The 25,226-nt window shown below is 44.5% G+C and overlaps 1 protein-coding gene across 1 annotated transcript in view; it reads right to left on the bottom strand.

Annotated features, from left to right (window-relative positions):
* Positions 1–6,461: 6,461 nt before the first annotated feature.
* Positions 6,462–25,226, bottom strand: part of LOC115465972 (phospholipid phosphatase 3-like) — a 28,401-nt gene continuing 9,636 nt past the window's right edge. Inside the window, exons 3-7 of the mRNA XM_030196880.1 lie at positions 22,113–22,270; positions 20,081–20,364; positions 19,086–19,143; positions 15,584–15,760; positions 6,462–11,316 (exon numbers count right to left, since the gene is read on the bottom strand). Of these exons, the coding sequence (XP_030052740.1) occupies positions 11,215–11,316; positions 15,584–15,760; positions 19,086–19,143; positions 20,081–20,364; positions 22,113–22,270 (779 nt within the window). The 3' untranslated portion in view covers positions 6,462–11,214. The remainder of the gene's footprint in view (positions 11,317–15,583; positions 15,761–19,085; positions 19,144–20,080; positions 20,365–22,112; positions 22,271–25,226) is intronic.

The following is a 25,226-nucleotide window of genomic DNA, read 5'->3' as shown; positions in this document are numbered from 1 at the left end:
GACTGGTAAAAAAAAGGTTTTATTTTTATTTTTTTAGTGTGGGAGGGGACTACAGCGAGGTCATCTCCAAATCCCTCCAGTGGTCATCTGGTCAGTTGGGGCACCTTTTTGAGGCTTGGTCGTGAAAATAAAAGGACCAAGTAAACCCGGCGAAATACTGATTAAAGCCGCTTTTTTTTTCCATTATCCGCGAAAGCTGGCCATCTGGTAGCCACGCCCATGCCCGCCCATGCCCTGCCGCTGACACGCCCCCTTGAACTTCACGGCACGGCAACAGGAAAGTGGTGATGGTGTCAAAAAAGCCGCTTTTGATTATACGGATTTCGCCGCTTTTGAGAGATCGCCGGCCATCTCCCGATTTATGTCGGAAGATTGCCGGCGATCACTTTCGAAAATAAGCCTATAGTGTCTAACTGTAATAGGAGTGTAAAATGTACACAGGGACAGGCCATGGGCGTGTCTTAAGGTTATGTGCAGTTCATAGAATGCTAGGAAGGGTGCACATCACTTGTTGCACCAACTTTGACATATCATAAGAGGACACGGCAGTGCCGACTGTAATGGAATCTTGATGCCATGATGCCTTTACAGAATTGATGCTAAGCGCATGGCATTGAGGCTCAAGTGCCTTTACAGTTTATAAAATACATGTATTAAATGTGGAATTTAACCCAGAAAATTTCTGCAGGCCAAGTAATACACGTCATTTTCTTTGGAAAATTATTTACATTGGTGTAGCTCGCCTACTTATTGGGGGGTGGGGAGAAACGGGTAAGGAAGTCATGTTGATAGGGAAAGAGAAGGACCAATTCATCATTAGCACAGCAACTTAGGTGGGTGCACCACTCTGCCCCTCCCAGATTACATCTGTGATTACTTATGATTTACCTCAGGCCTTTTCAGTTGCAGCTCAAGGTGAGTTACATTCAGGTATTTCCCCATCCCTGGAGGACTCACAATCTAAGTTTGAACCCTGGTTCTCAGCCTGCTGGGGTAACCACTAGGTTACTGCTCATCTTCGGAATCTGCACAGGGAAAAGGGTGTGTGTATTATTTAGAGTTTCCACACAATGGAGTGGAGGACTAGCTTAGTGCTTCAGGAATCAGGTTGCAAACCTGGAAAGTCAGGGTTCAGGTCTTTCTTTGGACCTTGGAGAAATCTCCTCACACTGCAGTGCCTCATGTACAGCTAACTCAAAAGCCCATAGGGGAGTGAAATAACTCATGTATGAAGAGCTAGGTTACTGTCTGACTGTGCGTTACACTGCACAATCAAAGATTGATCAAACACACAGTGTTTCTACCAGTGCGTTTTTTTAGCAAAAAAGGTGCCGGTACTCAAAATGCTAGGCCACCCTTCAGGGGTGGGATGATCACTGAGGGACTCACCCCACAAAGCTCCCTGCAACTAGTCACAGAATCTATGACAAGGCAGAATTGGTGTGTAGAGCCTGAGCTCTTTCATTAAAACTTGGGGTCCATGGGTCAATTTTAGTAGACAGTGGAAAAGGTGCCAGTACTCAGTACCCCCAAGTATCCCCTCAAAAAAAGCACTGGTTTCTACACTCGATTCACGATACATCTCAATCCAGACTCCTGAAGCAGATGTATCTGTTTAAATAAATACTGTGTCTGAAGATTTGTTGACTCCTTTGTGTTCCTGGAAGTGCCATCCTCCTTACCCTACTCCTTACCTCCCATGAGTGGAGGAGTGGCCTAGTGGTTAGGGTGGTGGACTTTGGTCCTGGGGAACTGAGGAACTGAGTTTGATTCCCAGCACAGGCAGCTCCTTGTGACTCTGGGCAAGTCACTTAACCCTCCATTGCCCGCCGCATTGAGCCTGCCATGAGTGGGAAAGTGCGGGGTACAAATGTAACAAAAAAATACATAAGAACATAAGAGTAGCCATACTGAATCAAACCAATGGTCCATCTAGCCCAGTATCCTGTTTTCCAAACAGTGGCCAAGCCAGGTCACAAGTACCTTGCAGAAACCCAAATCATGGCAACACTCCATACTACAAATCCCAGGGCAAGCAGTTGCTTCCCATGTCTGCTTCAATAGCAGACTATGGACTTTTTGTCCAGGAACTTGTCCAAACCTTTTTTAAACTCAGATACGTTAACTACTGTTACCATATCCTCCAGCAAAGAGTTCAAGAGCTTAACCATTTGTTGAGTGAAAAAATGTTTCCTCCTATTTGTTTTTAAAGTATTTCCATGTAACTTCCTTGAATGTCCCCTAGTCTTTGTACTTTGGGATCAAGTAAAAAATTGATTTACTTCTATTCGTTCTACACCACTCAGGATTTTGTAGACCTCAATCATATCTCCCATCCATCTCTTTTCCAAGCTGAAGAGCCCTAACCTCCTTAGCCTTTCCTCATACGAGAGGAATTCTATCCCCTTTATCATTTTGGTTGCTCTTCTTTGAACCTTTTCTAATTCCGCTATATCTTTTTTGAGATGCGGAGTCGGTGACCAGAACTGAATGCAGTACTCAAGGTGCGGTTGTACCATGGACCGATACAGAGGCAATATAGTGTTATCGGTCTTATTCACCATCTCTTTCCTAATCCTTGCATTGTTTGCTTTTTTGGCCGCCGCCGCACACTGAGCAGAAGATTTCAGCGTATTATCTACAATGAAATCCTAGATCTTTTTCTTGAGTGCTGAACCCCAAGGTGGACCCTGGCATCAGATAACTATGATTCATATTATTCTTTCCAATGTGCATCACCTTGCATTTGTCCACATTAAATTTCATCTGTCATTTGGATGCCCAGTCTTCCCATTTCCTAAGGTCTTCCTACAATATTTCATAGTCCTTACATGTTTTAACAACCTTGAATAGTTTTGTGTCATTTGCAAATTTAATCACCTCACTCATCATTCCGATTTCCATATCATTTATAAATATGTTAAATAGCACCGGTCCCAGTACAGATCCCTGCGGCACTCCTCTGTTCACCTTCCTCCAATGAGAGAAATGACCATTTAACCCTACTGTCTGTTTTCTGTACAATAACCAATTCCTAATCCACAACAGAACCTTGCCTCCTATGCAATGACTCTTTAATATTCTTAGGAGTCTCTCATGAGGAACTTTATCAAAAGCTTTCTGAAAATCTAGATACACTACATCAACCAGCTCACCTTTATCCACGTTTATTCACGCCTTCAAAGAAATGAATCAAATTGGTGAGGCAAGATTTCCTTCGGCTGAACCCATGCTTGACTCTGTCCCATTAAACCATGTTTGTCTATGTGTTCCGTAATTTTATTTTTTATAATAGTTTCCACTATTTTGCACAGCACTGACGTCAGGCTTACTGGTCTGTAATTTCCTGGATCACCACTGGTACCCTTTTTAAAAAATCTGCATTACATTGGCCACCCTCCAATCTTCAGGAACTACAGATAATTTTAATGCCAGGTTACATATTACTAACAGCAGATCAGCAATTTAATGCATGAGTTCTTTGAGTACCCTTGGATATATGCCATCTGGTCCAGGTGATTTACGACTCTTTAATTTGACAGTTTCGCTCACTACATCTTCCTTTAGACTGATCCCATTGCATTCGTAGGCACTGGTGTTCTTCCATTTTATGTGGTTGTTCTCTATGAATATGTAGCTCACCCTGAGCTCAGATTTGCAAAAGGTGATTCATCTAAAATCCAAATCTAATTCCTAAAGGGACAGATATACTCAAAATACTTCCCCCCCCTGATTCTGTGCCTGTAGGACAGAAGATTAACGCACCTGGACAAAACAGAAGAAACCCATGAATGTGCAGTACTGTCATCACTGGCAGCCTTTGATATGAAACCCAGTTCCTGGCTGTTTCAGGGCATTACGGATCACTTGGTACCTTTACGAGTGAACGGCTGGTTAACCTTATTGTCCTGGTCAAATTCCACCCTCCGTATGTGTAACTGGTGGGTGGGATACCGGTGCCAGAAATGGTATTCGAAGCTGACGAGTCGAAGAAATTTAATGAATTCTCTGTAAACCTGGAGGATGTAATGGGGCAGTTCTACAAACTGAAGAGTAGCAAATCTCCTGGACTGGATGGTATTCATCCCAGAGTACTGATAGAACTGAAAATGAGCTTGTGGAGCTATTGTTAGTAATATGTAATTTATCCTTAAAATCAAGTGTGGTACCGGAAGATTGGAGGGTGGCCAATGTAACGCCGATTTTTAAAAAAGGTTCCAGAGGAGATCCAGGAAATTAAAGACTGGTGAGTCTGACGTCGGTGCCGGGCAAAATGGTAGAGACTATTATTAAGAACAAAATTACAGAGTATATTCAAAATGGCTCATTCTGCCTCGCCTCACCCTATGCTTGGAACAACCTTCCTGAACCCTTACGCCAAGCCCCCTCCCTGCCCATCTTCAAGTCTTTGCTTAAAGCCCACCTCTTCAATGCTGCGTTCGGCACCTAACCCTTACCGTTCAGTGAATCCAGACTGCCCCAATTTGACTGCCCCGATCGGACCGACCGTTCACTTGTCTATTAGATTGTAAGCTCTTTGAGCAGGGACTGTCTCTCTTTGTTAAATTGTACAGCGCTGCGTAACCCTAGTAGCGCTCTAGAAATGTTAAGTAGTAGTAAGTAGTAGTAGTAGTAGAAAGTCAACATGGATTTTGTGAAGAGAAATCTTGCCTCACCAATCTACTACATTTCTTTGAAGGGGTGAACAAACATGTCAATAAAGGTGAGCCGGTTGATATTGTGTATCTGGATTTTCAGAAGGCGTTTGACAAAGTACCTCATGAAAGACTCCAGAGGAAATTGGAGAGTCATGGGATAGGAGGTAGTGTTCTATTGTGGATTAAAAACTGGTTAAAAGGTAGAAAACAGACAGTAGGGTTAAATGGTCAGTATTCTGAATGGAGAAGGGTAGTTAGTGGGGTTCCCCAGGGGTCTGTGCTGGGACCGCTGATTTTTAACATATTTATAAATGACCTAGAGATGGGGATAACTAGTGAGATAATTAAATTTGCTGATGACACAAAGTTATTCAAAGTTGTTAAATCACAAAAGGATTGTGAAAAATTACAAGAGGGCCTTACGAGACTGGGAGACTGGGCATCTAAATGGCAGATGATGTTTAATGTGAGCAAGTGCAAAGTGATGCATATGGGAAAGAGGAACCCGAATTATAGATATGTTATGCAAGGTTCCACATTAGGAGTCATGGACCATGAAATGGATCTAGGTGTCGTCGTTGATATGTTGAAACCTTTTGCTCAGTGTGCTGCTGCGGCTAAGAAAGCAACTAGAATGTTAGGTATTATTAGGAAAGGAATGGAAAACAAAAATGAGGATGTTATAATGCCTTTGTATCGCTCCATGGTGCAAACGCACCTTGAATATTGTGTTCAATTCTGGTCGCTGCATCTCAAAAAAGATATAGAGGCTCATTTTCAAAGCACTTAGCCTCCCAAAGTTCCATAGAAACCTATGGAACTTAGCCTCCCAAAGTGCTTTGAAAATATGCCTCATAGTGGAATTAGAAAAGGTGCAGAGAAGGGTGATGAAAATGATAAAGGGGATGGGATGACTTCCCTATGAGGAAAGGCTAAAGCGGCTAGGGCTCTTCAGCTTGGAGAAAAGGCGTCAGAGGGGAGATATGATAGAGGTCTATAAAATAATGAGTGGAGTTGAACGGGTAGATGTGAAGCGTCTGTTTACGCTTTCCAAAAATACTAGGACTAGGGGGCAAACGAATCGGAGAAAGTTTTTCTTCACTCAACGTGTAATTAAACTCTGGAATTCGTTGCCAGAAAATGTGGTAAAGGCGGTTAGCTTAGCGGAGTTTTAAAAAGGTTTGGCCGGCTTCCTAAAGGAAAAGTCCATAGACCATTATTAAATGGACTTGGGGAAAATCCACTATTTCTGGGATAAGCAGTATAAAATGTTTTGTACTTTTTGGGGATCTTGCCAGGTATTTGTGACCTGGATTGGCCACTGTTGGAAACAGGATGCTGGGCTTGATGGACCTTTGGTCTTTCCCAGTATGGCAATACTTATGTACTTATGTACTAACGCTCACAGATATCAGGTGAGTTCCTCGCTCTACCCCTGAGATTGTTACAGTTCAATGCTGGGATTTCTAAACTGCTTAGGCAGAAAGCACGGAACATTCTTCATCAGTTTTTGAAGTTCCTTCACAAGTTATCAGTTTTTGTGTGCAAGACAGACTTGTGCATCACCACAGGACTCCAAAAAATAAACTAGAGGCCACCCACGGCTTTGAGTGGGAGTTAGGGGAGCACCTGGCACTTAGGGGTCTCTGTGTTCATTTAAATCAGATCTTCTCCCAGAACAGCCCATCTTGGACAAAGCAAAGCTAATTTCCCTTCTCTCCTGCTTATAAATTTGGGTCTACTTGCTATGAAGTTTTCATTGGCAGTACTTTCAGATGCAAACAGTTTTTTGTTCTGATGTGGTTCAGGGCAGATAGTTTATTAATTTCTTTCATATTTTTCATAACTTTACGTGAGTCATGAGTTTGCTGCTCAAGTCTTGGTCCAGTTATCCTGTTTGTAACTTTGTCGTAGATTTCCTTGTGATAGCTCATTAAATATTAACAGAAAATACCAAAAATAGTTTCTCTTGTCACCTTCCTGCTCCAGATTCTGTGAGAGATTGCTGGAATTATCATACTGTATGTTTACCAGCTGCTGAAATTAAACCGCTGTTGGCACAAAATTAAACCTATTTCACATTTATTTTCCAACAAACTCTTTTGCATCTACAGTGTTGTGCTAGTTACTCTTCAAAAATCATTAGTTACTAGTTACTTCTCAGCTTAAAGTAAGTAGTTACAGGCATTAAATTACTCATTACTGATTACAGTTGCCTGCTTAGAGTAACTACTTGCTTTTCCTTTACTGATACCACATCCAAGAATACTTATGGTACATGAAGAGGTAAAATCTCCACCTTATACACAACCCCAATGTGAATATTGCTTAACTTCATCTCTTGATCTCATTTCAAGGAGGTTTGACCAACTCATGCCAACCACATCCTCTGTCATGTCATGTGCTAGTTACTCTTCAAAAGTAATTACAGTTACTGGGATAGTGAATAAGTAGCTAATTGTTGATTACTGTGAAAAAGTAATTAACTACAGTAACTATGTACTAGTAACTCACTATCGCACAACACTGCTCATCTATGAGCCCTCTGGAGTCTGAACTGCAGACAAATTAATGCGTTTGAGGGGGAGGTGAAGTGAATTTAGAAAAGGAAGCTATAGATATAGTTGAATGCTGTGGGCATAAAACCAGCTTTAAACTAGAGTATCGGGTATTACAGGCTACTAGGGTACTAACAGATATAGCACAGGGTCATTGACAGTGATAGCACCCGACTCATGGGAAGTAACAGGGATAGTAACTGAACATTGGGAGTAACAGAGATAAGACCTGATCACTGGAAGTAACAGGGATAGTATCTGATCACGGGTAGTAACAGAGATAGCACCTGATCAATGGCAGTAAGAATAAGATCACAGTGGTTTGCAATAAAATTCAAAACAAAAACAGAAAGGAACTCCATAAATAATAGGACAGAACAATCATACAGGAGCTGGCACACAAAGAAGCACAATCCACAGAGGAAGTAGGGCAAACTACCTTAAGATCAAAAACAAAATCCCCTGCTCAACATGTTGATATTCTGTAGTGAAGTGGCCCAGGCCAATGCAAGATACAGCTACCCAGTCAGAATGTCAGGATTACTGCAATGAAGATCAATCTGCATGCAAATCGATGTCATGCATGTTGATTGTGGTAATTCTGGAAATCTGACTGGCTAGGCACGCCTTCATGAGAAGGTTAGAAATGCTGGTTCAGAAGAAACTCAACTGTTCTCTGGCATCAAAACAGCTGTTCCATAAATTAAAATCTCATCCTCAAAGTGTAAAATTTCTAGTCCTGGTTCTTCTCCCCATCAAGGATAGTGCGTCTATCTACTCTGTGCTGGAAGATGGCTGATATTTCCAGGGAAAAACCTATTCTTACCTTGTTTCCTGCTAGCTGGGTATAGTTTGGCTACCCTGAGTGTTGAAACCAGTATCTGTGGATCTGATACAGCAGCTGCCAGAGAGACAGATGAAAGCGGATCGTAGGCCTGAACCAATTTCACATAACTATCATGTAATGCAGACCCAAACATGTTGGAATCTATTTCAATTATGCCGTGATGCTTAAGCCTCTGAACAGCTGATCTGTTTCTCTGCTCCTTTTAGAAGCCTCAAAGCTGTGGAAACCTCTGAGCTCAGCTTCCTTCCAGCTGACGCCTTTTACTCCTCTAAGTGGGAACAAGTCAGGTAAAGATTTTGCCACCTCCTTTTCCGCTCTGTAATGCTTGCTAGCTGACTTCATGTTAGTCCAATTCTGTGATTTCAGGCATCCATCGTTCAGTGACCCCCCAAGTGTCCTCATGATACCAGCCCAGAAACCTATCAGTAAAACATATGCAAGGAACAGAGATTTTGAAAGCAATGTTCAGAGGAAACCAAGATGTTGAAATGAACATTTGAAATCACTTAAAAGCAGATTTTATGGGGGAAGGAGAAGGATTCACTTGGTGTAAATGTTTGTATGTACGCACTACAGTGTCTCAGGATGACTGACTCATTTTCTTTCTGTAAGAATATTTAGAAGGATCCCAGTTTTGAGCAGTTGTGGGCTTCTCAGTTGGTAGAGTAGATGGTGGCCTGAGGGCAGCCCTACCGCTGCCACCAGAAGTTCACACCAACACTGAAAGTGGTGATCCTACCTGTCTCTGTCCTTGTTTTGAGTTGGTTGGTTGCCCAATATAAAGTCAAAGGGGGACCACAGTTCACGTTCTTCCATAACTGACAGTCTCCTACTGATTTACACTTTCCTTCTCTCTCACCCTAAATTTTTTCAGACTTAGGGGACTGCGTATTAATTACCCATCAGCACTGTATCTGGCATAGAGACATGGCTGCCTTAATGTATTCAGTGTGGCAGAAGGACTCAGGAAAATCAAGACTGGGATGACCCTTCAAACCTTGTTGTCCTTGATCCATGCTGTATTTATTTCCAGAACTCATGTGTTCTGGTCTTCCAAGAGGCAGTAGATACTGTAAAATATATTTAGTTTTATTAGAATTTTGTAATAGAATACAGGTTAGATGTAGGGTGAGCACGATGAGCTCCTGCTGAGGAGACTCATGGTTTCCCAATCTCTGAAGAAGAATCCTTCACTGATATGAAACGGACAAAAATGGGAAATACTGGATCTACTGCAGGATAAATAAGTGTCAGGCTGGTCTAGAGTGTCATCGAAGGCTCAATATTCTCATGCCCTCCAAGAGACTCATAGCAGTAAGGCAGATGATATTGTGTATAAGGGAGTAACTGTCCCTCTGGAGGGATATGTGTATAGGGGAGTAACTGTCCCTCTGTAGGATCCTAGTGGTGAGGTGGAGGAATATTGGGGACTAACTGCCCCTCTGGGGGACCCTAGCGGTGAGGTGGAGGGATATTGGGGAGTAACTGCCCCTCTGGAGCACCCTAGCGGTGAGGTGGAGGGATATTGTGTATAGGAGAGTAACTGCCCCTCTGGGTGGTCCTAGCAATGAGATGGAGGGATATCACATATAGGGGAGTAATGGCCCCTCTGGAGGATCCTAGTGGTGAGGTGAAGGGATTTCATGTATATGGGAGTAACTGGAGGATTCTAGCAGAGGGATGAGGAAGTTTTGCATTTTATAGGGTTCATAAGAAGCTGACAGCGATTCTGTTTTGGTTAATGTAGGAATGGAACAATATTCTTTGGATTTTAGGAATGTAATAATTAGCCCTTGAAGTGTTTAAGTGAGGGGTCCCCAAACTCAGTCCTTGAGGGCACAACCCATTCCATCAAATGTGGACAGGTTTTTTAATATTCATTGTGGAAATCCTGAAAAGAAGGCTGGGTCCGGGGTCCTCTCTTCCAACCCTGCAGTTCAGAGGGCCCCATCTTTCAGCAGTAGAGGAAGGCTGGGAAGAAGCCTCCGCATTTTCCTCCGCAGGGAAGGGGCAAAGTGATGTTTATTTCCCTGTGTACATTTCATGTTAGGGCTGTAATATTTGCACCTCATCTGAAATTCTGGAAGCCCCTTTATAGAAACACAAGTGTCCCTAGATTCCTGAAGGCAAGAAGCACGTCCCCGTATCAGCATCACCGTCCTCCTCAGCCTCCTTCATCGCAGCTGCTGTAACTGTGAGGCTTGGACAGACCTTCAGCGTACTTTTATATTACTTCTTGGTACCACTGAAGAAAAAGAGAGTTTGTATGCTTCACATTTTCCGGGAACCTGTCAGGTACTGCCAGGAAGTAGTTTGCAGTAGGGTTGGAAGGGAAGTGTCGCAGCTGAGTAGGTGATAAGAGAATTGGCACACACCAGAGGAGGAGCAGCCAGTTTCGGGCATGTTTCACGTTTTATTCCATGACTGGGACATCAATGCATCTGTCCCTCATTCTCTACAGACTCAGCTGTGAGAGAGAGTGGAGCAGATCAGGGTGTGCTGTGCAGGGGCTGAAATGATAGACAGATGGATGAAGGAATACTGATCGATGGCTTTGCTGGAAAATCCCAGGGAAAAGTTCTATGTTTAGAAGTCCTGTCACAAACAGATCATGCAACTTCCTGCTAGGTTTCCTTCCTTCTGGAGAAAGAATGAGTTTGTCAGGAGGTCTTGCGATCTGAAAAGCCTCAAGCAGGCAGCCTGCCAGCACTTTGTGTGTCAAAACGTTTCAAGTGTTTTTGCATGAAATAACGTGGACCTGAATTCCATGAAGCTCTAGTACTGACGACGGAGGAACTGTAGAAAGCTGGCTAGTCCTCACCTTTCTTTGGAAGAGGACATTTGCAGTGGTTTGAAATGTTGGATGAAACTAGAAAAGTTTGCTCTCTTTTCAAAGTCACCAAGTGGATGGGTGATACCAGGTGCTGTGACATTATGGTGGTGTCATGCACCAGAGAATGCTGATGAACACTTCCTATCAGCAGATGGCCACAGGAACTTGGAGGTGACACGTGAGGTCTTGTCAGAGGCTCTTACTCCTCGTTCGTCCCCTGTGCCTAGTTGCAAGTTCCCCATTCCAGGTCCCAGAAAGCAGTATATTGGCTGTTGTTCTTTTCTGCGTCTGCAGGCGATAAGCTTAGAGCCTCTTGTGCTAACATTTGGAATGGGAGTTCATATGTGGACTGTCGGGACAGGACGGGATATTGTTCATCTTCTGGCTCTTGTGTCTGAACATGCTTGAAATATGGAAAGCCTGAACAAAAAGAAAGATAACAATACATTAAAAAAAAGAACTGTGAATAATGTTGGGAACCACTGCTAGCGTGCAACACTGTGGCTGCAGAAACCAAGGTGCTGTTCTCATGCTAAAGGACTTCCTCAGCTGTCTGCAGGGTTTTCACAATTGGGGAGGGTTAAGAAAACAAAAAAACATGTCATTTCCTCTGCCATTTCCTGTACAGTGCTGCTGATTTATGCATCAGATACAGGACCTTCCCCACCCTGTGCCCGAACTGCTCATTCCTATTCAATTTAATAAACCAAAACAGTAATCTGTAATGTGTTGTAAAATGGTAAAACATTACAAAAGTACAATTGCACAGAACTAGGAAACCCATCACATTGCACATTGCATATACAGTGGTGGAAATAAGTATTTGATCCCTTGCTGATTTTGTAAGTTTGCCCACTGACAAAGACATGAGCAGCCCATAATTGAAGGGTAGGTTATTGGTAACAGTGAGAGATAGCACATCACAAATTAAATCCGGAAAATCACATTGTGGAAAGTATATGAATTTATTTGCATTCTGCAGAGGGAAATAAGTATTTAATCCCTCTGGCAAACAAGACCTAATACTTGGTGGCAAAACCCTTGTTGGCAAGCACAGCGGTCAGACGTCTTCTGTAGTTGATGATGAGGTTTGCACACATGTCAGGAGGAATTTTGGTCCACTCCTCTTTGCAGATCATCTCTAAATCATTAAGAGTTCTGGGCTGTCGCTTGGCAACTCGCAGCTTCAGCTCCCTCCATAAGTTTTCAATGGGATTAAGGTCTGGTGACTGGCTAGGCCACTCCATGACCCTAATGTGCTTCTTCCTGAGCCACTCCTTTGTTGCCTTGGCTGTATGTTTTGGGTCATTGTCGTGCTGGAAGACCCAGCCACGACCCATTTTAAGGCCCTGGCGGAGGGAAGGAGGTTGTCACTCAGAATTGTACGGTACATGGCCCCATCCCATTCTCCCATTGATGCGGTGAAGTAGTCCTGTGCCCTTAGCAGAGAAACACCCCCAAAACATAACATTTCCACCTCCATGCTTGACAGTGGGGACGGTGTTCTTTGGGTCATAGGCAGCATTTCTCTTCCTCCAAACACGGCGAGTTGAGTTCATGCCAAAGAGCTCAATTTTTGTCTCATCTGACCACAGCACCTTCTCCCAATCACTCTCGGCATCATCCAGGTGTTCACTGGCAAACTTCAGACGGGCCGTCACATGTGCCTTCCGGAGCAGGGGGACCTTGCGGGCACTGCAGGATTGCAATCCGTTATGTCGTAATGTGTTACCAATGGTTTTCGTGGTGACAGTGGTCCCAGCTGCCTTGAGATCATTGACAAGTTCCCCCCTTGTAGTTGTAGGCTGATTTCTAACCTTCCTCATGATCAAGGATACCCCACGAGGTGAGATTTTGCGTGGAGCCCCAGATCTTTGTCGATTGACAGTCATTTTGTACTTCTTCCATTTTCTTACTATGGCACCAACAGTTGTCTCCTTCTCGCCCAGCGTCTTACTGATGGTTTTGTAGCCCATTCCAGCCTTGTGCAGGTGTATGATCTTGTCCCTGACATCCTTAGACAGCTCCTTGCTCTTGGCCATTTTGTAGAGGTTAGAGTCTGACTGATTCACTGAGTCTGTGGACAGGTGTCTTTCATACAGGTGACCATTGCCGACAGCTGTCTGTCATGCAGGTAACGAGTTGATTTGGAGCATCTACCTGGTCTGTAGGGGCCAGATCTCTTACTGGTTGGTGGGGGATCAAATACTTATTTCCCTCTGCAGAATGCAAATAAATTCATATACTTTCCACAATGTGATTTTCCGGATTTAATTTGTGATGTGCTATCTCTCACTGTTACCAATAACCTACCCTTCAATTATGGGCTGCTCATGTCTTTGTCAGTGGGCAAACTTACAAAATCAGCAAGGGATCAAATACTTATTTCCACCACTGTACATAATAACAGAAAAATTTATAAACATAAGGCCAAAAAAAAAAAAAAGAAATGATCAGAGTTACCCCTGAAAAAACTCAAACCAAGCTCAGTGATTAGAAAACGGAGTCTTATAAATACAATTGTCCACAAAAGATGTGGTCAAAAGCCAAGCCTTAAATTCTGTCCTGAATGTTCAATAGTCCAGAATAAACCACAAGCCTTTGGCAGCCTATTCGAAAGGGCAGAGGGTTCTCTCTTTACTAATAGCCAACTAACAGTCTGGATGTACAGCCAACAGATGATCTGAAGGTTCTGGAGCACAGTTCAGCAAGGGGCTGGTCCATTTACTACTGAAATGGATCTCAGTGAGTGGGCAGCCAGTGGAACAGAGGAGGAGCTGGTGAAATCTTTTTTTCTGTGGTTGATGATTCACTGCTACATTCTGGCTTAATCATGTTTGATTGAGTGAAGCGTTAAAATAGTGAATGCATGATAAATCTAAAGTGTGACTTCATGTAGCAAAAAGCCTGCAGTTCTAGAAATGGCTGAGCTGGAAAAAGATAACAGGGTGGTCTAGAGAGAGCTGGAAAACAGTGGTGGGATGGGGATGTGAAAAAAGATGAGGTTGAGGTCTCTTTTTCTGCCCCCCTCCTTTTTTTAATGCTTATAAGCATTTAAAAAAAAACATTTTACTTTATTTCAGGGGCGTAGCCAGACACCCAATTTTGGGTGGGCCTGAGCCCAAGATGGGTGGGCAGAAGAACCTCGCCCCGTCCCACACGTGATTTGGTCTCTCCTTCTCTCGCCTGCATGCCATATGGTCTCTCAAACATCCCCCCTCTCCCGTATACCTTTTAAATAGCAGATTTTCACCAGCAGCCTTTGATGCAACTTCCTGTTTCCGCCTAGGCAGAAATACATCAGAGGGAAGGCTGTGGGGCCGGTGTGAGCAGTATGTATGTCACTGCTCACTGCAGGCAAAGATCTGCTACTTACAAGGTATGCAGGAGGGACACTTGTTGGGAGTTTTCGGCTGGTGGGGCTTGGAGATCCCTGCCAGCCACATCATAGGTATGCTGCTACTGGGTGGGCCTGAACCCAAAGTGGGTGGGCCTAGGCCCACCCAAGCCCACCCTTGGCTACACCACTGCTTTATTTAATTGTTGTAAACCACATTTGATGAACCTTTAGCTCAAGGGGTGGTCAAAGTTGAATTAGTAATAAAACAGAAGCTAATTATGGTTCCCACAAAAGATTCACATCAAAAAGTATTTCCAAACTATGAACCTGAGAGCACATGGACAGAACCAATCCAACTACCTTCAGTTCATAATCTCAAACCTTTTAAAAATTCAAATAAAGCTGATTTCTCCCAATTAAATAACAGTTAAGATCATGATTCATGAGTAATTAACCTGGTCTTTGCCAACCCTTACTCTAATGATCCCCCCTCCTAGTCATGCACACACAGCTGCCTCCCTCCACCTCACCCCCCCTCCCCCAGCATTCTGGAGGACCTCTGACCACATGTGTGACACCTGCAACTCCCAAAACTCTTTGTTCTTGAGACTAGAGCAGTATAAAGAGAAACCACTGGGCAGAATGGATGTCCTCTATAATAATAATCATCATTAATTTCTATTATTCTCTCTAGAGCAGCAGGTCTCAGTCCAGTCCTTGGGACACATCTAGCCAGTCGAGTTTTCAGAATATCCACAATGAATATGTATAACATACACAATGGAGGTAGTGTATGCAACTTTATCCTGAAAACCTGACTTGCTGGGTATGTCCCGAGGACTGTGCTGGTGAGGGGAGGCGGGGCTGGTGGTTGGGAGGCGGGGCTAGTGTTGGGCAGACTTCTACGGTCTGTGCCCTGAAAATGGCAGATACAAATCAAGGTCAGGTATACACAAAAAGTAGCACATATGAGTTTATCTTGTTCGGCAGACTGGATGGACCGTGCAGGTCTTTTTCTGCCGTCATCTAATATGTTACTATGTAGAACCAAGTTTGAGTTTAAGAGATGCAGATCCTATCCTCAGGGACAGGGTCTGGGTCTGGTTTTAAGGACATTCACAACGGATATTCATGAAATACATTTGCTTGCATCTGCTCTAAATTGCCTACTTGGTTTGCTTTGAGAACCAGGTGGGTTATTGACTGCCAGGACTAGGGGTTTTCATCCTGAAGTGTCACTGGTAGCTTTGGGCAATCAGCAAATTTTCTTCTAATGTGTAAAGCAGGGTCTTTGCAGTGCCCCAACATGGCAGTGAGTCAGGGCAAGGAAAACAAGGTTGTACTCACCACCCAGTAAGCCACGAGAGCTCCCTGCAGAAAGCCCACCGCCACATCGGAGGGGTGGTGCCTGTAGTCAGAGATGCGTGTGAGACCTGTATATAGGGCCAGCATGAGCAGGGTGAACTGTAGGAGGGGCCGCATCAACCGGGCCCCCCTCCAGGTGAACCTTGCTTGTAAGTAGAACTGGAAGAAAAGAGAGGAAACATGATGTCAGGGGTTTCCCACCCACTATACCAAAACCAAATCATCCCAATCTGGACCCTCTTCATATTGGATTAACACAACACCCAAGGGCATGACGTGAGGGGCTTTCCTACCAATGCAACAAAACCGAATTACCCCAATTCAGAGCCTCTTTATATGGAATTAAAACAACACCCAAGGGCATGATGTGAGGGGCTTTCCACCCAGTGCGCTGAAACTGAATCACCCACATCTGGAGCTTCTTCATACAGGATTAACACAACACCCAAGGACATGATGTGAGAGGTTTTCCACCCAATGCACCAAAATTGAATCACCCAGATCTGGAGCTTCTTCATATGGGATTAACACCCAAGGGCATGGCGTGAGGGGTTTCCCACCCAGTGCACTGAAACAGAATCATCCAAATCCAGACCATTTTATATGGGGATTAAAAGTATCAACCAAAGACACATTGAAATGCTTGTATAACATGTAAATAATCTATCAGTGGGATCTGTCTAGGAAGCATTCTTGCTTATAATAAGAAGAATGCCCTTGAAAAAATGGCAAATGTAGGATTTTGTCAGATTGTAGCTTTGTTGTGGAGTGGATTAAAACAAAGCTGGCCATTCTTAAGGCCCGATGTCCCGGCTTTCCATTCCCTCCAGCCTGTCACTTTCGGTCTTGGGAATGTGCCGGGTTTGTTGGTGCCTGCTGAGAGCACAAAGGGAATGACAGGCTTGCCTATTCTTCAGGGCAGCTCCTGGGCGCAGGCACACAGGGCACTGAATAGACGTTCATGGTCATGGGTAGAATCTCATTAATGGCTGGCCTGCATCATTTGTGAACAAACCTTCATTTGTGCTCTTCTTTCTCCGGCAATCCCTCCCCCACAATGTTCAATGGGTATTTTTTCTCCAGGGGCTGCATGCAGATCAGCCCCTTCCTTCCCTGCATTATACGCTCTCTTCTCACACGGAACAAGAGATTGTGGTAGGGAGAGAAGACGCTTCCTGACATAGTTCCTTAACTACAATAAGGAATGTTCAACAACTATTTTACAATTGCAAATGATATTAGAAAATGAACCCTTGTGCAGCCTGAAAGCAGACTGAAGATTTGTTGTTGCAGTGGTCAGTAGATGGATGTGAATTGTGTTGGGATATATATATATATATTGTTAAAAAAGGCCCATTTCTGGAGCCAATGAAACGGGCGCTAGCAAAGCTTTCCTGTGGCCCCCCCCCCACCCTTCGTCGATGTTGGTGAATTGCTCCGCCTCCGCCCTCAACGTCATAACGTTTGACGCGAGGGCGGGGCCCAGAGACTGTGATTTTTGAGGCTTCAGAGCTTCGAACATATGAACCTTGGCTTCAGTGACGTCAGAAGCCAATAGAATGTTGAGGGTGAGTTTTATATATATAGATATATAAACCACATTGAACTCAAACTTGTTTGGGATAATGTGGGATATAAATGTCATAAATAAATAAATATCTGCGTGCCTGTGTCAGTGCTGAGGAGGAAGCAGGAGGTGGTGAATGTTTGCCAGTATCTTAGCTAAAGTATCCTGCTCCCGAAAACACAAACCTCCTGCAGAGCAGAGCCTGCCCCAGGCTGAAAGATGGCTGCCAACAGGATGTGAGTGCCAGGCTGATTAGGACTGGGCTTCTTAACATGAAATCACCTGTTCCTCACTCTGCAAACAAGGAACTGAACCAATACTCTTCATTCCAGTGTACCAGTCCCCCTGCAGGGGCTGTGCCTTGAGGTCTACTCTATGTAAGGAACTGCTGAAGGGGGCTACTTCCAAACTGCTTTACTGGTGCATTTTCTGGAGGCCTGAAATCATTTCACTGTTTATTTTTTACATGGAATGACACAGGCCGGTCCCTGTTACCATTCGCTTGAAAGAACTAAACAGTTACTAGCACTTAATATAAAGGGCTGGAATCTGAGGAAAGATACAGAAAAGAAGCCCATTCCGGCCTCTACCAAATAGCTTTCCTGTTGCAATGACACGGATCCCAGTGCATTTCTTTACTTTAGAGCTAAAGATCCTCTGTGCTTACTGCAGATTTTACCCCTCACTCCCCCCACAGCTAAGGATCCTCTGTTTATTTCAGCTTTACCCCTCACTCCCCCCACAGCTAAGGATCCTCTGTGCTTATCCCAAGTTTTACTCCTCCCTCCCTCCCCCCCTACTGCAACCAAGGATCCTCTGTGGTTATCCCAGGCTTTACTCTTCACTCTCCCCCCACCCCCAGTTAAGGATCCTCTCCGGTACTATGTAAGCCACATTGAGCCTACAAATAGGTGGGAAATGTGGGATACAAATGTAACAAATAAATAAATAAATCCCAGGCAGTGGTGTTCCTGGGGGGGCTGGTACCCGGGGCGGATCGCTGATGCGCCCCATCCCCCGATGCAGCGCGGACCCCCCAGTGAAAGGACAACCCTGCGAAGGAACCCCCCCCCCCCCCGCCGGGTGCATGCCGCTGGGGGGGGGGGGTGCCGCGCGCGCCTGTCCTCCGTTGTTCCATGCTTCTTCTCTGCCCCGGAACAGGAAGTAACCCGGGGCGGACCGCACCCACCGCCCCCCACCTGGAATGCCACTGATCCCAGGCTTTACCCCTCACTCACTCCGCCCCCCCCACACACAGCCAAGGATCCTCTGTGGCTATCCCAGGTTTTACCCCTCACTCACTCACAGTATAGTTGCCCTGGGCTCCACAATGATGCTTTCCATGAATTGCAGGAAGGAACCAGTGAGTTCATTCAGGGTGTGAATGAAAGGACAGAATGATCAGCTGCAGAGTTAAAATTGAACTGTGGCTGTTGGGGTCTTGGAGCTGGGGAGGAGGGTCAGTATTTGATGAGATCTCTGAAGGGGTCAGGTGAAGAGAGGGACATGGAATGGTGCTACTATTTGGGTTTCTGCAGGTACTTGTGACCTGGATTGGCCACTGCTGGAAGCAAGATACTGGGCTAATGGACCACCAGTCTGACCCAGTATGGCTATTCTTATTTTCTTATGGGGTCGTTAGGGGGAGGGAAGAGAAGGGAGAGAGTGCTTGCCAAGATCCTTTCCATGTAGAAAAATGATCTAACTTTATTCCTGACTAACCTGTGATATTTGGTTCACCCTAAGAGATGCTGTGGAGTAAGGAATGGTGGGAGTCCAGCAGCACCAGCAGGTGATACTAGACTCTGCTTAAGGGAGCTACAGACCTTGCCGTTTGTTCAGAAAGGAGAACGAGAAACAGCCAGGAGGACACCACATCCCAGAATACAGGAACACCATGCCAGCATGGAAGCTTACCACAAGATACAGCATGGCATACATGGAGAAAGAAGCATGTCCAGAGTAGAAAGACTTCCTGGAAGAGAAAGAAGGAAGTTAGCACCAGCACAGCCAGCATCTTTACCAGCCGACGTAAAGATGCCATAGCAGCCCATCTCGCCATTAGCTGCCCTTCCATTCTTCATGCTCATCTCTTTCTTTCTAGTATCCTTTAATAACTCAATTCTCTTTTTTTTTTATCTATCCTTTCCCTACTGCTAGAACACACTGTTAGGACTTTCAGAGGCGACATCTAGAAACAGGGCCACCCAACCCTTAGGCAAAAGTAAGTGGCTGCCTAGGGCAGCAGTTTCCGGGGGGGAGGGAGCAGAGAGCAGCTGCAGACCCAAACTCAAACCCCATCAGTGCACACTTTTACCTGCACCAACTGCGGTCAGTTTTCAAATAGCCACTTACCTGGGTAAATTAGGAAACAAAGGGCTGGAGGTTCAGCCAGTGGCGATCAGCGTTTTGGTAACCGCCACTGGAATTAAACCTGGAAATTCAATGCCAGGCCATGTCCAGGCTCTAGCATTGGATTTCTGGGTTTAGGGAGCCAGCTAAAATATGACTGGTTAACTGCGATATTCAGCACTTACCGGCTAGAAGAACCACATAAAGATAGGACTGCGTTTTATGTGGCTCTTTTTATGTGGTTATCTTAACCAGTTAAGTGACGATGCCACCCCTGAAATAGCTGGTTTCAGCTTGAGTGCTAACCAGGCGTTTTCAAAAGTGCCGCTGAAAATGCGCAGTTAGCCCTGGACAGGTGATTTAAATGCCAGGAGCCTGAAAGTTAATTGAGGTGTGGGGGGAGGTTCGCCTAGGGTGCCTTGTACTGGTCCTGTGTAGAAAACTGGGAAATATTTCAGGTCTCCTGGGTAAGAACCTCTCTGTGATTGCCATGGGAAAGAGCGACTCGCACTCTGACCCAAGTGTCGTGATGTGGTTACTGGAGAAGGGAATAAAGTTACCTGGCTTCCCTCACTGCAGATTTGTTTTCTGTCGTGCAGGTGTAGTTTTCTACATAACCCGCAGAACAGTTCAGCGTTGAGAAATCCGGTCGGCATATGGCAAGAAAGTTGGGTCTCAGCCTCCCTATGGAGAGTTTGGCGATATTAGTGAGAGACTGGCCAACGGTGCAACCAAAGAGGAAGGCGCCGATCTCCTTGTAGAGGATGGAAACATATGGGCTGGAGATGAAAGATCGAGATCTTGAGCCCAGGAAACGAATACGATAACTCTCTCCGAGGGCGATCTGCAGGGATGGAATCAAAGCAAGCTGTGATCTTTCATTCACTTGCATTCAGTAAGGACTAAATATTCAAAGAAGTTTCAGCAGGCTGCGAAGGGATGTTGAGCCAGGCAGTGCCACTGAATATCTTCTTTGGATTGCTGTGGCAGTATCTGGTTAGTGACAGGGAGGCCCATGGGCAGAATCAGGGTGGCACTGAAGCTCTGTGCGATATTCAGTTAACCTGGCAGATAGGACCGTGCAAAAAACAGTCCTATCTGTGCCCGTGGGCTGATGCTCAGAACCTTAGAACCAATCAGTGCTGGACTAGCCCCGGCGTTAGTCTGAGCAGAATGTTCAGAGGGCTCTATTGCGGGAAACATGTGCACCAGGGATCAGCGCAAATACTATTTTGTTAACGAGGTCATTTCCTATTCCCTCCCAATGCTCAGAGAACAGCGCATAACACAAAGCTGCCTTTACTGCTGAAAACCTAATGCCAGCGTGGAGCTGGTATTGGGGTGTTTGAAGAGATGATTTCCCATGAGTTTTTCTTTAAAATCTGCTGGGTTTTAATTTGGAAGCAGAAGGAAGCCTGTGCAAGCCCCTAAGCACTGGTAGTGACAGGCGAATGAGTGTGAGTCAGAGCAAACGTGAAAGTGAAAGCACATGTTGGCACCTGTTTTCTGAGCTTAAATATAAGCTTTTCATGCAATTTTTTTTAAAGCTTCTATTTAAAAGGCGCAGAAGAACAGTGCTGATGTGTGCTTTGCTTCCGGGTTTGCCAGGCGCATGCTTACAAGAGCTCAGCTTACCACGAAACTCCTTTTGCACATGCACCAGGCACGTTCCTCCCCCTTGCTTTCAGTCAAACAGCATGCAAATCACTTGCATCTTTTTACGGTTGAGCATTGGGGAGCTATTTTTCTGCACTGTTCCATATAGCGCTGGAGTTCTGAGCGTCAGCCCACCAGTTTGGTATGCAAATGTTGGTACTGAATGTCAACGGGCACCCACATAAGCTCTGGATCCACCAACGACTCAGAATGTCTAGGCCACCCCATGACTGTCAGTGGCTTTGAAATCTTCGCTGACTGCTGCGGGCTGAATATCACCCCGTAAATATCTGTCTGTCTGTCTAGATGTAAGGTGATATCTTTTATTGAACTACCTTAACATTTCTTGAATGGCCACTATGAGTTAACACTCCCTTCCTCAGGATGAAATCAAATGAGCATCTGAGGCCAAATGGTGACTTCCATGACTGGTGTCAGACAGACAGGGTAAGGATGGGGTTAAGCTGCTGCCAAGCATCACTCAGTTCCCCTAGGCCGTGGAACTGCCTGATCCCCCCCACCCCCCCATAACATACACACCAAGGCCAGCGCTAATGCCATTAATTTGCCCTGCTTCCAAGGAACAGGGTCTCACTTCTCAATAGCTGTTGAGGAAACATATTGCCTTAGGGCCCTGTTTATTAAGCTGCGCTGTAGCGAGCTAGTGCTTTTAGTGAATGCTAGTGCACCTTAGTAAACAGGGTCCTTACTCTGATAAAAGGTTTGTGACCTTCATTTCTGTGCCTCCAGGTAAACTAACAGCTACCACCTTAATTTATTTACAATAAATGTAATCAGAGACAAACGAGGATCAGGAAAAGAGACACAAGTCAATGTGGATTTTTAACTTGTCTCCCTACACATTTTTGGGAAGCGCTATAATAAAGCCTTGTATACATTAAAATGTGGACTAGCAGTGGTGAGCAGAAGACGTACCGAGAGGGAAGTGACCAGGATTCCCACGCAGATGAGGACGGTGTCACTCACTGTCTCCTCTCTCTTCAGGGGATATTGGATGCTATTATCATCGCAGAAGAACCCACGTTGGACTGGACTCACAACACCAAACTCACAGACCAAGAAGGGGATTGAGGCTACAGATGAAATTCAGAAGAGACGGCATGAGCAGGGCGGTCCCAAGGGAAGCTGTGCAAACTTCAGAGGCTGCCTTATAAGTCGGGACTTATTAGGATATGAAGATAACTGTTACCTACTTGTTGATTTTGTTTTTTTTTACTTTTTTTGATTTTACAGTTTGGAAATATCTTTTGGGGAGTCTACACAGCTTCATCATACTGGGAATTCTCAGACTTGAGCTTTTCACTATTTCCTTTATTTCACTTGAAAATTGTTTTTTTTTTTCAGTTTTACCTTATTTTTTGAAGATAGTTATTGCCTATTTGTTGATTTTTTTTTCTTTTTACTTTCTTGATTTTACAGTTTGGAAATACCTTTTGGGGAAGTGTATGCAATTCTGTAATGCAGTGAATTCTCACAGACCTGAGCATTTCAATACCTCCTTTTTCACTTCAAAGATTTTTGTATATATATATATATACAGTGGTGGAAATAAGTATTTGATCCCTTGCTGATTTTGTAAGTTTGCCCACTGACAAAGACATGAGCAGCCCATAATTGAAGGGTAGGTTATTGGTAACAGTGAGAGATAGCACATCACAAATTAAATCCGGAAAATCACATTGTGGAAAGTATATGAATTTATTTGCATTCTGCAGAGGGAAATAAGTATTTAATCCCTCTGGCAAACAAGACCTAATACTTGGTGGCAAAACCCTTGTTGGCAAGCACAGCGGTCAGACGTCTTCTGTAGTTGATGATGAGGTTTGCACACATGTCAGGAGGAATTTTGGTCCACTCCTCTTTGCAGATCATCTCTAAATCATTAAGAGTTCTGGGCTGTCGCTTGGCAACTCGCAGCTTCAGCTCCCTCCATAAGTTTTCAATGGGATTAAGGTCTGGTGACTGGCTAGGCCACTCCATGACCCTAATGTGCTTCTTCCTGAGCCACTCCTTTGTTGCCTTGGCTGTATGTTTTGGGTCATTGTCGTGCTGGAAGACCCAGCCACGACCCATTTTTAAGGCCCTGGCGGAGGGAAGGAGGTTGTCACTCAGAATTGTACGGTACATGGCCCCATCCATTCTCCCATTGATGCGGTGAAGTAGTCCTGTGCCCTTAGCAGAGAAACACCCCCCAAAACATAACATTTCCACCTCCATGCTTGACAGTGGGGACGGTGTTCTTTGGGTCATAGGCAGCATTTCTCTTCCTCCAAACACGGCGAGTTGAGTTCATGCCAAAGAGCTCAATTTTTGTCTCATCTGACCACAGCACCTTCTCCCAATCACTCTCGGCATCATCCAGGTGTTCACTGGCAAACTTCAGACGGGCCGTCACATGTGCCTTCCGGAGCAGGGGGACCTTGCGGGCACTGCAGGATTGCAATCCGTTATGTCGTAATGTGTTACCAATGGTTTTCGTGGTGACAGTGGTCCCAGCTGCCTTGAGATCATTGACAAGTTCCCCCCTTGTAGTTGTAGGCTGATTTCTAACCTTCCTCATGATCAAGGATACCCCACGAGGTGAGATTTTGCGTGGAGCCCCAGATCTTTGTCGATTGACAGTCATTTTGTACTTCTTCCATTTTCTTACTATGGCACCAACAGTTGTCTCCTTCTCGCCCAGCGTCTTACTGATGGTTTTGTAGCCCATTCCAGCCTTGTGCAGGTGTATGATCTTGTCCCTGACATCCTTAGACAGCTCCTTGCTCTTGGCCATTTTGTAGAGGTTAGAGTCTGACTGATTCACTGAGTCTGTGGACAGGTGTCTTTCATACAGGTGACCATTGCCGACAGCTGTCTGTCATGCAGGTAACGAGTTGATTTGGAGCATCTACCTGGTCTGTAGGGGCCAGATCTCTTACTGGTTGGTGGGGGATCAAATACTTATTTCCCTCTGCAGAATGCAAATAAATTCATATACTTTCCACAATGTGATTTTCCGGATTTAATTTGTGATGTGCTATCTCTCACTGTTACCAATAACCTACCCTTCAATTATGGGCTGCTCATGTCTTTGTCAGTGGGCAAACTTACAAAATCAGCAAGGGATCAAATACTTATTTCCACCACTGTATATGAAAATCTATATTTGCTTTTCAGTTTCACCATATTTTTCAAAGTTAGTTGTTGCCTACTTGTTGATTTTTTTAACTTTTTTTTTATTTTACAGTTTGGGAATATTTGTTTTTTTTTTTGGGGGGGGGGGGGGAGTCTACACAGTTCCATAATACTTTCAATTCTCAGACTTCAACTTTTCAATATCTCCTCTTTTTCTCTTGCAAAATATTTTATTTTTTGAAGATAGTTGTTGCCTATTTACTGTTCTCCAAGACTAAAAGGTACCCCCATCTGCTTATTACACCTCAGATTATAACAAGTCTACGCAGAAACTGAGAAAACGCACTGCATTCTGCTTCTCATTAGAGAATGTGGCTTCAGGATAAGCTTAAGCATTACAGGCTAGTTTTTATAACAGGAAGTCTTCGAGAGAAGTCCAAGGAGGTGTCTATTTCATAAATGCAATGTAGACACCTATGTGCCTATATAAATAAGCTGCTTGATCCAACCCCAACAGCACACAAATGCAAAAACAAAAATGTATACCTGCTCCAAATAAGTTATTAACATGTATAAGTAATCTATCCGTCATCACACTGGCACCTCTGCCCAAACTGTGCCCCTGGAAATGCTTAAGTGCAGATGATGGGAAGGTATATCGTTTTTATAGCAGTCAAAAAGTAATATTTCTCTTGATGCATTGAACAGGCTGCCAATTCAACCAAAGTACCTGTTCAGCATAGTAAACAGCCTACTGCAACCTCCACAACAGAACCAGTCTACCCAGTTGAAACTGAACTGCAGTGATTTAGCTGAATACTCTGCCAACAAAATTAAAGAGTCTCCGCCAGGATTTACAGGCAGTCTCACCCAGTCTCCTGTTAGTTAAGGAGAGAGCAAGATTGTGCCCTC

Source organism: Microcaecilia unicolor, chromosome 3, assembly GCF_901765095.1.
Source record: "Microcaecilia unicolor chromosome 3, aMicUni1.1, whole genome shotgun sequence".
Lineage (NCBI taxonomy): Eukaryota > Metazoa > Chordata > Amphibia > Gymnophiona > Siphonopidae > Microcaecilia > Microcaecilia unicolor.
Note: the sequence above shows the minus strand (reverse complement) of the source record. Positions and strands in the feature narration are given on the sequence as shown.